The 12,350-nt window shown below is 46.6% G+C and overlaps 1 protein-coding gene across 7 annotated transcripts in view; it reads right to left on the reverse strand.

Annotated features, from left to right (window-relative positions):
* The window catches only part of BBS12 (Bardet-Biedl syndrome 12), a 38,571-nt gene that overhangs the window by 21,608 nt on the left and 4,613 nt on the right, over positions 1–12,350 (reverse strand). For 6 of the 7 annotated variants that reach the window (XR_010725706.1, XR_010725700.1, XR_010725701.1 and 3 more), the window contains exon 2: positions 7,680–7,764. Coding sequence is in view for 1 of the 7 variants with exons in the window: in XM_066233638.1 (XP_066089735.1) it covers positions 9,933–12,077 (2,145 nt within the window). In the remaining 6 variants the exon portion in view is untranslated. Of the gene's footprint in view, positions 1–7,679; positions 7,765–9,220; positions 12,088–12,350 lie in introns of those variants that run through there. The other variant, XM_066233638.1, reaches the window with a different exon arrangement.

Raw genomic sequence — 12,350 nt, forward strand, 5'->3', positions numbered from 1 at the left:
GGCAATGGGCCCTGGCCGGTTGGCTCAGCGGTAGAGCGTCGGCCTGGCATGCGGGGGACCCGGGTTTGATTCCCGGCCAGGGCACATAGGAGAAGCACCCATTTGCTTCTCCACTCCCCCCCCTCCTTCCTGTCTCTCTCTTCCCCTCCCGTAGCCAAGGCTACATTGGAGCAAAGATGGCCCGGGCGCTGGGGATGGCTCCTTGGCCTCTGCCCCAGGCGCTAGAGTGGCTCTGGTCTCTGCGGAGCGATGCCCTGGAGGGGCAGAGCATTGCCCCCTGGTGGGCAGAGCTTCGCCCCTGGTGGGCGTGCCGGGTGGATCCCGGTCGGGCGCATGCGGGAGTCTGTCTGACTGTCTCTCCCCGTTTCCAGATTCAGAAAAAAAAAAAGAATATGGCAATGATAATTTTACTTGGAAAGGTTATGAGTTTTTTTAGAGAGGAAGGCAGAGAAAGAAAGAGCAACATCAATTTGCTGTTCCATGTTCCACTCCTTCATGCTGTCATTGGTTGACTCTCGTATGTGCCCTGACTGGGGATTGAACCCACAACTTTGGCATGTTGGGATGATGCTCTAACCAGTTGAGCTACCTGGCCAGGGCCTCACTTGGAAAGTTTTTAAAGCAAGTTAAACAAGCACCCACTTTGACCATAAAAATATACTAAGAAAGAGATAGAATGCCTATTTATCATTGAGCAATGTAAATTCTCGGTAAAGCCTTGAACAGAATAATAGCAGCAACTACATATCTTTTAGAGGCAAAGGGAAGGCAGGAGTCCCGGGAGGCACATGAATTATCTCATTTCACTTTCCCCAGTTACGCAAGGGAGGAGGTGAAAATACAAACTCCTGTCAGTGGGTGCTGGCCAACCAACAGTTACTGAAGAGTTAATTTGCAAATTCCCTTTGAGTAAAAAAATCTTTGGCTAGTTTTCTTCTCCATTCTATTATTGACTAAAGAGATTTGGAGTCAAACTGACATAACTCTGAGGTTTGGAAACCACACTTGTCAGGTCACTTTGCCTACAGAAAGAAAGACTTGGTACCTCTACTCCCTCTTGCAAATATTTCTGGGCTATGACAATTTTAGTAGTTTCCTTAATTTCCTATCCTTGAGACCTGTTAGTATTACTCTGCCTTTATCACAGAGACAAGAACTGAAGATGTGAATCAACAGGCAGTCTTGTGTACCTAAATGAAAAGTAAGGTCGGAGTAGGTTGGGGCTGCAGTGAACCTGTCTGTTCAGTTGAAGGTCCTGAGGCTTTGGTATTGGTGCAGCTTAAAAACCCCGGGCACACGCTTTCTGCACCTGCTCTCAGCCTATCCCCACTCCTTGAACCTTGGCTCCTTTTATTATTTGCTTTGACCAGAAGAATGTGGCAGAAGAGAAGTTTGTGACTCCCTAAGTAGACCTTCAGCTTCTGCTGTGGTTCTTGGACAAGGCTGCCCTAGACTGACGTGGGGGCAGCCTGTCCAGCGGCCAGAGGATAATGGTGCTGAGAAGCAAGGGGCTGGTCCTGCTGAGAGCCAGTGCCCAAGGCCACCTGGGACCTTCCAGCCAGCGGACCTGTAGCCGAACGCTGAGGCAAAACCAGCAGAGGAGCACCCAGCCAAGGCGCAGAATCGTGAGGAACACGAAGTGGTTGTTGGTTTGAGCCACTAAGTCTGGGTGGTTAATTATACGGAAATGCATGGCTCACCAACTTTCTTCTTCTTCCTGAGAGCACAGTGGAGACCATCGGATAACCTGGGAGAAGGCCGTGAACTAAGGAGAACAGGCCATGAGTGATTTCTGTGAGGACAACCAAACAGCCTTACTCATAAACAGGAAAGGGGTTGAATAGAGAAAGTGTCACTGCTGGTAGAAGGGACACAGGACTGCAGGTCAGGGAGGTTGTCAGCAAGGTGCTCTGCCCTGGTGTCATGGGACTGCCCAAGTGTCCCAGTGGCCCGGGTCTGGGCCGCAGCCTGGCCCACGTCTGGCAGCCCCTGCTCTGGTCTCTCTGGAACATGGGGCAGTGAGGAACATGGGGCTGTGCCAGGGCATCCCCATCACTCCCTGTCCTCAGGGGATGGATGTGAGCCAGTGTCTGGTTGCCTTCCACATTCCAGTGAGGTCAGGGGCTCTCTGCTTGTCTCCTGCGATAGGGCTGCAGGCTATAAAACCGTGTGGTTGCAATCTGCAGATCTCTGCTGGGCAACACAGAAGCACAAACTTTATTTTAAAAAAATAGATAAAAAGGTAAGTGCTAGATCTGGGTTAGGGAAGCCTAGGTCTCCTCCCGTCTGCCATGGAGAACACCTCTGTGCCTCTGCTACCTCATCCGTGAAATGGGAACTGACACGGAGCTCAGCATCTGGCCATTACCCTAAAAATGGAAGAAGAGTGTGAGAAGGTGAAGAAGTGACTATTGCAGGGGCTCTATTTGGAAAATTCAGTATGGAAGAAGGAAAACAACAACAACACATTAAAAAACAACCGAAAAATATTTTGCTCTGAGGAAGTTCTTAAAGTTGTGCTAATCGTGTATTACATGGTGCTGACTAGCTAGCTTGAACATCTGGTATTAAAAAGGAGCTAAGTGATTCACTAAAAAGTTTTAAAGGAATTAAACAGGAGGGAAAAAAAGCCAGAATGGCTCAGTGTGCCTATGAGTTGAAAATATTGCTTAGAAAAAATAAGAGGCAGATGAATTAAACACAACAGTACAGCACTGTAAGGGCTTCATCAGTAATTAGCCGCATGGATTTCTCGGGCCCTCCGAATCCTCGTCTAGAAAATAAGGAGACTGAAGCGGAGAATCTTCACAAAAAAAACCTTTCTAGCTATTATGAACAAAGTAAATTTTAAATGAGGCTGGTTTTCTTTGTAAACCACATAAACCTTAGCTGTCTGAGCCCAGAGGCAGAGCCCACAGCAGGTCATGGAAAAGCCGGCCCAGTGTCACAGGAAGAGATTGTATGCACAGGGCTTATGAAATCAGGACAATGCAGAACTGACTAGCACGTACCCCTGGAACCCGAGAGGTAAATGCGACCCGTACTGGGATTACAAAAGGAAGCAGACATTTTCCAGAACCTTGCAATACTGCAGTCATTTCTGGAAACCGAAGGTCTTGAGAAGTATGAATAGAGCTACAGAAATGAAAAGTGATGAAACCCTGGAGATTCTGACGAAAGGCAGTGGGAAACAACTCAGTCCATGGAGCCCAGGCAGGCAGTAAACAAAGGGAGAGGAGAGTCTGGGATGCTGCACCAGCAGAGCGATCAAGAGAAGGCTATTGGCAACAATATGAAAGAAAATGAAACCGAGCTTGGGAAACTCAGTCTGATGTCTGATGAAACAGATTACAGTAAGGTTTGCTCTAACTAGAAAGATATGAATTAGCTAATTCTCTCTGGCAGGTTTCCTGATACGGGAATTCGAGGTTCTGTTTTTCTTTGATTTTGTCTAACATTTTACTGCCCAGAATAGAAAAGTAAGTATAAATGAAAGGTAGTCTCAAAGAACTGGATTAGGCCTGACCTATGGTGGCGCAGTGGATAAAGCGTCGACCTGGAAATGCTGAGGTCGCCGGTTTGAAACCCTGGGCTTGCCTGGTCAAGGCACATATGGGAGTTGATGCTTCCAGCTCCTCCCCCCTGTCTCTCTCTCTCTCTCTCTCTCTCTCTCCTCTCTAAAATGAATAAATAAAATAAAAATTAAAGAACTGGATTAAGTCTCAAAATACTATTCTCTGGCCAATGACAAGATAGGATCTCAGATTAGGACGACTTTCCAGCAAGGCTAGTTTCCAGAGTTCCAGGGACAGTGTCTATAGCAGCGGTTCTCAACCTGTGGGTCGCGACCCCGGCAGGGGTTGAACGACCAAAACACAGGGGTCGCCTAAAGCCATCAGAAAATACATATTTTATAATATGTCGACCGACCCCCGCCAGGGTCGCGACCCACAGGTTGAGAACCGCTGGTCTATAGCCACCTCTGGCACACAATCCCAGTGTGAAATGACCCCTACGGTAAAACATCATCTTGGTGTTTCGTCAGATTTGCCTTCATTATGGTTAGGACAGATTCTTCCCTGTCATCTCAGTGCTGGAGCTGGGACCTCTTTTAATCTCCTCTGATCACTCAGTTTTCCCGCAGCACAAATCATCAACACAGTTCAAACAGCATGACCACAGCGTGAACGCACCCCGGGACCACCACCCGGGTCATGGGATGACAGCCCAGCCAGCACCCAAGGGCCCTCTTCCCCCGTGCTTGGCATCACGCGCCCCCTCCCTCCAAACAGAGCCGCTAACCGGACAGCTAACCCTGCTTTGTATGGTTGTTTCTAAAATCTACTAAAAAGGGCTAAACCATATGTTCTGATTTAATAGCACCTTCAAGTTGAACTATCCTTCACACAACATAAAATTCCTTACTTTAACCCTTTGAGTAGTGAGTGTTTTTTCATGCTCGCTGACCCCCAGGAGTTTCTTTTTCAAAAATGAAATTCGCTCCAGTTACAGTTTTACTAACTTAAAATCACGTTTCTTGGATAACCAATGTAAGGAAACAATGTTGCCTTACACATTTTCAAAATAAATCAATGGTACTCTGGATGGTCAGGAGGCACAAGGACTTACAGGAAAGTTTGTACTACTCCAGGGTTGAAGTGGACACTACAGTGGCTTTAACTATATTTCCTACGTTCTGCAACCATCAGCTTTAACTCATTCCAAAATATTTCCATCCCCCGCCCACCAAACAACCCTGTATCTATCAGCAGTCGGTCCATTAGCACGCCTGCCCGTCCCTGGCTTCCTCTGCTCAGCATTATGCTAGTAAGACCCATGTGCTATGTTCAGTAGCCAATATTTTTTTGATTAGAGGCAAAGAAGTAAAGTGCAGGTTTTTCTCATTAATTTTGGTTCCACACACATGATGAGTGGTTTCGACGCTGGTTACACACAAGCACCAACCAGGGGGAGCTCAAAAACCACTGATGTGTAGGCCCCACCCAAGATAAATAAATGGCGCCTCGGGTGTGGAAGCGGCAGGCTGGGTACCCGCAGTACTGAAAATTTTCCTCACGGTTCCAGTGGGCAGCCAGGGTTAAGAATGGGTACAAACCGCTCACCTAAGAGGAAGACTTAACCTGGGCACAAGAGGGTGCTACTTAAAAGATTCTCCGGGGCCCTCAGGCATCCTGAATGAGAATCCTGAGATGAGGGCTGCGGGGTTGCCTGGTCCGGGAATCAGCTGTTTGACAATGGCCCATGTGCTTCTTATAAAGCAGTTTTAGAAACACTGCAGGAAACCAGTAATTATTTCTAAGAAAATAAATGACTTCATCCACAGAGGTTTCTATTGTTTTTAAACAAGAAAACACAAATGCTCATTTAAAACATTTTCCTACATTAACAGGAAACTATGTTAATGGGTAACTAGAGTGGCCAGGGGGAAACTACACTGTATCTGCCTCATTTCTTTAAAGTGGATATTAGTCCAGAGTGGACTCCTGTTGGGAAGTAGGCTTTTCCACCTCCTGCTCCGAGGTTAACACAGGAAACTGGTCTCCTTTTTTTAGACATCAAACCTGTCTCAAATGTTTTCAACAGACTGTGAAATTCCCAATTTGCCTCTCATTCATAATGGACAGTGCACAAAGACTTTCTCAAGATAGACACTCTTGAGAGTGTTTAATATGTTTATTAAATATGTTTAATATGTTTATTAAAACATAAAAAAGTTTTAATGCCGTTGCCAAGAAATATGGCAAACAAAATAGAAAAGGAAGAAACTCAGAAAAGGAGACCTCAAACATACTCTGAAGTAGATAGACTTCGTTGCATTCTGGAGTGTAACGGCAACGGCTCTGCAGACAGCTGGGTGGGAACAGTGTGTGCAGAGCCCCGTGGGCGTTCCGCTGTCCGATGCCACTCCCACAGGCTACCCCGCGGCAGGGCTGAGCACTCACCCGTCCTCCGTCCTCCGCTCTTAGCAGTGCACCATTCCCTTTATGGACTGGCATCTCCTCTATCCACCGACTGCATGCTTGTGTGGCCTGGTGATTCCCCCCTCAGCAGCTGGATACTAACAGTAAACTAGGTTTGGTTATTTAGTGTATTAGTTCAATACATGAGATGATATTATAACTGAATAGACTAACATAATTTTAAAATAAAGTTTTAATTTTAGGATATTTTAGGTATACAGAAGAGTTGTGAAAATTGCTCAGAATTCCCATATACTCCACATGGTTTCCCTTATTATGAACATCTTCTACCCGTATGGTACAGTACAATTAGTAAGCAATACTGATATGGAATCACTAACTAGAGTTACACTTGACTCAGAATTCCTTAGTTTTTACCCAGAGTCCCTTCTCCATTCCAGGACCCTGTCAGTCTCACTCGTCAGGTCTCCCTAGGCTTCTCTTGGCTGGGGCTCTTTCTCAGACTCTGCTGCATTTTTTTATACTCTTGACGGTTCTGAGCAGTGCTGATCAGTTATCTTTTAGAATGTCACACACTAATAAACTTTTAATGATAACCCAATTTATTCTTAGATTCAAATAATGCTTTAGAAAAATCTGACTTCAGGCAATTCTATCAGGAAAAAAAAATCTTTTGAAGGTGGTTCCAACTATTGCATTCAACTCAATAGACTTGAATAATTGGTCCTACTATATACAGAGATATAATAATACAAGGTAAAATAATTATGACTAATTAAAATTATTATCATTTTTGAAAGTCAGAACTTCACTCTAAACATTAGTAAGAAAATGCCTGATCGGTGGTGGCGCAGAGATTGAGCATTGGCTTAGGACGCTGAGGTTCCCGGTTAGAAACCCCAAGGCCAGAGCAAGAGCTCTTCAGCTTGAGGTCGGGCTTGAGTGTGGGATAACTGACACAATCTCCGGCTTGAACACAGAGGCCATGGTCTTAAAGCTCAAAGGTCACTGGCTTGAGCCCAAGGTCGCTGGCTAGAAGTCCAAGGTCACTAGCTTGAGCCCAAGGTCGCTGCCTTGAGCAAGGAGTCACTGGCTCAGCTTGAGCTCCCTGGTCTCGAGAAACAATCACTAAACAACTAAAGAAAAGTAAAGCTTTATAATATACCGTACTGGCGGAGCAAAGCACCTTTCTCCATGTCTCCTGGCATAAATTGTGTCTCCTTTGTAAGTGGCACTTAAATGCCAACCTTATAGATGAAATTATTTAAAAATTATGTCATTCTCTATTGTGTTACTTCTGGTTGGCAATAAAATAAGTCACTACAATGGTCTGAATCTATAATTGGTCAGTTTTGAAACCCCAACATAAAAATATCATGTATTAAAGTTTTTGCAATTTTAGTCTGGTTTTATCATTATAATCTTTTAAAAGGTAATTTTTAAACATTTTTGCCTCATTTCAAATGAGTTTCACTATCAGTCAAAATCTGTCAGGGATTTAAATTGGTAACAAAAATCATAAAATTTAGAGTCAGAAGGTACAGCAGGAAGGACGTCATTCAACTCTGACTTAAAGGAGAGAGAAGAGGCCATGAGACCTCGGACCACTTTCCCAAGTCCCAGCAAGGTCGGGGCAGAGATGGGACTCTGACCCAGGTATCTGCTAAACGTCCCCAAATGCACAATAATGTCAAAGGAACTGCTTTTTACTTCTCCTGACCTAACAGTCATGCTTACCCTTATCCTGGTTCATCTCCCTCATTTTGTGGACTTGAAACGAGCAGGTCAAACTTTTGAGAGCACAGCAGTGGAAGTACGCCACCTACAGGTCAAAGGAAAGAAACCTCTTAGGTTTTTCCAGAGTCAAGTTCTGAGGGCCCTTATGAAGCAAAAATGTGCTTTACAACACCTTTTTGGGAGATTAGCTCTCAATATTGTACAGGAAAACTACCTTCTACTTTGACCTCTGCTGCTTTAAGGAAAAAAACACATATGGGGCTCAGTACTATCCACAGTTTCAGGCATTTACTGAGGGTCTTGGGCATATCCCCCAGGGACAAAGGGAGACTACCATATAAATGACATTCTGGTGGTTGACAAGTTAGAAGCCTGTCTCTATGACCCTGACTGTGGCCATTATCCACCTGACTGCAGCATCTACTTCTACCAGTAGGAATGGCTGATAAACTCAGACAAAATTCAGAACACTGTTTGCCAAGTCAAGTTTCCTGAAACCATCTGGACAGATTCACAGCACTCAATCCCCATCGGAGTCAAACGAGAGACGTAACACCTCATCAAAGCTTATTCAGTACTGAAGGCAGTACAGGACATCAGGGGCAGCTCCCAGGTGTGAACATGGACAATCACAGGAAACAGGACAACTTACTTCAATCTGACTGTTCACATGCTTCTCTTCATTTCAAATAACCCTGGGGGTTTGCCATGTATGACATCCGAGGCTGCAACTACTTGGTGACACTACCTATGAGACTTCATTAAATTTATATAATGGTGATTAATAGCAGGTTTAAGCAAAAACCCTGAAGTTGAGTGGCCTGTGGGGGTTATGCACCTGTGTGTGGGGAAAATGGCCATGGAAGTGCTCTCCATTAGGGGTGGGGTTGCTTTCTGGTTCATCTGTTGCTGTCTATAATGTTTTTGGCCATGACACCTAAACTCAGTAACTCAGTCAAAACTCTTTTGCATGGGTCATAATAGATAATTGGTCTTAGACTACATTCTGGTTAATAAAAGACCTATTGGTCCTAAGAATTTATAGCCAATGGAATTCAAGACCCGGGGGGAGAGGACTGAGGTTAGGACAGCAGACCGGCTCCACTGTGTGCCTGTCTATTGATGGCAGTAGGCTTAATTGCTATATGAGACCAACTGAATGGACCTGGGATTGATTAAACAAGCTGTCATATTAATCAGTGACCCATGGAGTGGCACACGCACATGAGATTCATGTTTGGCCAGGAATGTGTCAGGCTGAGGAGTGAATCACAGGAAGAGGCTGCCCATTATGGGGTCTCAGCAACACTGCATACCTTCTGGGTGTGCTGCGCGGGCAAGGACCCAACCAGGTCTCAGGCTTGTGCTTACACTGCGCACCCTTGAGGCACAAGTCACAACTCCCATGGGACAAAGTACGGGATTGTTCCTATTTATTAAAAAAGCAGTGAACAGCCCAAGCCCCATGTTCCTCTCCCATCACACAATCCACTGCGTGCAGGCTTCCATTATTGGCCCTTTGTGTTGATCTTGCAGGACTTAGGGAAACAGGGAACTGACACAAACCAACGCGCAGCTCTGGCTACAGTTTGCGCTGTGGGAAATAAAAGTCCTTTGTCTCTGACCAGAGCATCTCCCAGATTTTGTAGCATCCCACAAAACAGCAACATGCTAACTTGTTAGTTTGCCAGTAGGGAAATCTCAGACCTGTACAGTGATTAACAGACATCAATTATTTTCTTCTTGGTAATAGCTAGCATTTTATTTATTTATTTATTATTTTTTCTTTGTATTTTTCTGAAGTGAGAAGCAGGGAGGCAGAGAGACAGACTCCCACATGTGCCTGACCAGGATCCACCTGGCAAGCCCACTAGGAGGTGATGCTCTGCCCATTTGAGACACTGTTCTGTTGCAACCGGAGCCACTCCAGTGCCTGAGGCAGAGGCCATGGAGCCGTCCTCAGCGCCCGGGCCAACTTTATTCCAATGGAGCTTTGACTGCGGGAGGTGAAGAGAGAGATAGAGAGATAGAGAGAAAGTGGCAGGGGAAGGGTAGAGAAGCAGATGGGCACTTCTCCTGTGTGCCCTTGCTGGGAATCAAACCCGAGACTTCCAAAACCAATCCAACGCTCTACCATTAAGCCAGCTAGTCAGGGCTAATAGCTAGCATTTTAGGCACGATGACCTGGCTACTAAAAACTTATTAGCATACTATATTTCAACAGATAATTCCCCAAAGGCTTAACTAAGAACACTAAAAAAATAAAAAGCCCTCTGAGTCCTGTGATTTTATCTGTGTGTGTCCAAGTCCAGTGATAATTTCACTGTCTGTCTGGAGAACTAACAGGACCAGATCCAGAGCTCGGCGCCATGCCTCAATCTTTGGTGTGACAACGTCATAAACTGTTAGCATCTGTTCTAGTTTATCTGAAATGCTGGAATTAGACATCCCACTGTTCAGTTTACTGTACTCATTCAAGATGTAAGATGATGGAGAGCCAGAGCCTGTGGCACTTTGCAGATGATGCTGAATCAGAGTCCTGGCTTCGAATTTGGAGGAGCAGGTGGCAGAGTTGCACATGAGAGTGGACAGGTACTTGTGCCAGCCGTCGGCCAGGCACTGAAGCACAGTGGGTCGGTGCAGGGCCAGCGAAGAGGCCAGCCATGAGGCAGGACGGTGCAGCCCTCCTGAGCAGACCAGGTCTCCTCCCTTAGGAGGCTGCCCCGTGAGACGGTGAAGGTGGCTCAGACACAGAAACTCTACTGCGCCCCCTCCAAGGAAGACCCTCTGCTCTTCTAGAGCGTGATGCAGACGGTGGGCACAGGCCCAGAACCTGTCTTCTCTGCTCTGCATTTGTGCGGTGACTGGGCCTGTGAGCACGACTGTAACCAAATTCATTCCTTCTGCTTCCAGCGTGACTGCCACTCTGCCGGCCCCGTCTCCAACGCCCAGGGGCATGCTTCGCCAGGACACACAGACCCCTCTGCCCACAGCGCTCTCGGTCACCTGTGTGATGTAGGCCACCGGCTCTGCCCCCGAAGCCTCTGCAAACGCCTGCATCACACCTCCCTTCACTGACCCAATGACCAGGTGCTTCTGGTGGATGCATTTTTCAATTAAGTGTTCAGATACATTTCCTTGTACCAGTACTAGGTCCACGGTGAACTTGCTTATTACCTGTAATACATGATTTGTCCACAGTTCTTCTGAGCTGCCTTGCTGAAGCTCCTTCACACTTTCTAATACTGTTTTGACATTTGCAGACTTATTAAATCCCAGGTGGCGATAATTCTCTGTTAGGTCACCTTCGATGAGAACCACCCGGAGAGGCCAATTCTGTAAGTCTTCGAGCAGAGCAGTGCAAGATTCTGATACAACAGTGGTGTATCCTGGACACACACAAGAGTAAGTTTCAGGCAAACCTGGGAAACAGCAGGTGACAACTCTCGAAATGTCAAACGTCCATGGCGCCACCCGGTGGCAGTGGTGCACACCTGCGTTCCAGTGCTGCAGTCGAACGGACTCTTCTGCTAACCCCATGCTGCTGGGATCACCATGGCTCAGACCCGCTGCCAGCTCCACCAGATCTCTGCATCTAGGGGGTTGGGGGGTGGCTGCCCCTCGCTGTTCTAGCACTCCACCGGGACTGCGTGTCCAGTGATCATCACACACCTTACTACAATGCCTGCTGTGAGTCAGTACTGCCTTTCTGCAGAGGGTGTCAGCAGGCAGACTGCCTCGCAGAGTCTGAGGGGTTGGTGGCATGTTTTTATTTGCTTCGACCATAGCCCGAGGTCTCAAAAGGTTAGCTGATTTAACAGGCCCCCCAGAAAGACTGGAAATGCCCAGGGGCTGAAAGGCACCATCGTTAAGATCATGCTCTTTCAGTATCAAACTAGGATCAGCAGGGATTTGTAGGAAGGGACACACACCGACACTAAATGGTTCAAGTCCAGAAGGTGTGTCTGTGTTGTCCACAGGGTCCAACACATTGCAGAGAGGTACTTGCAGAGAAACCACCTCCTCAATGCAAGAGTTCAGGCCTTCTGCCATGCCTGATACGATCAATGACAAAGGGACACCCAAGTGGAGACACTCTGCAGCGGCGCTGCTCCATGCCCCGACAAGAAACAGCAGAGTGCTGGTTCCGGTTCTGTACGCGTGGTCCTGGGCTTGAATGGCTTCCCTGAGAAGCTGCCCCACTGCGCTGGATAGATCCAGACTTTCCACAAGCTTTACGACGGAACTGACCAACACGCTCTCATGGCTCTCTTCATCCACAATAAACTTGGATGCTTTGACCGGGCCCAGGAAAGTTCTTCCAGTGTCCGCAAAGGCTGAAAGTTGCTGAAGTCCAAGGTGCCTCCTTTTGTTTAGGACCCTGCGAGCCATCACCATAAGTCATCATCTGCAAATAAAATAAAAACTTGGAACCTTATTGACTGTAACTCATGGTTGTAAATGCTTGTAAGAGAACAAGAGAGAGCCCCTGCCTTTGAGGAGATTCTAGTCGGTGCAGTTTCCATGAAGTGCGGTCTGTGCAATGATACAGTGTGATGATAATTAGTGATAAAGGTTTGGGTGTTGGAGGAGAGACACTTTGTCCCAAAGGCTGGTGACGGGTACTCTTTCCAGAAGAAGGCAATGCCTGAAATGAGTCTTGAAGAAAAA

Source organism: Saccopteryx bilineata, chromosome 1, assembly GCF_036850765.1.
Source record: "Saccopteryx bilineata isolate mSacBil1 chromosome 1, mSacBil1_pri_phased_curated, whole genome shotgun sequence".
NCBI lineage: Eukaryota > Metazoa > Chordata > Mammalia > Chiroptera > Emballonuridae > Saccopteryx > Saccopteryx bilineata.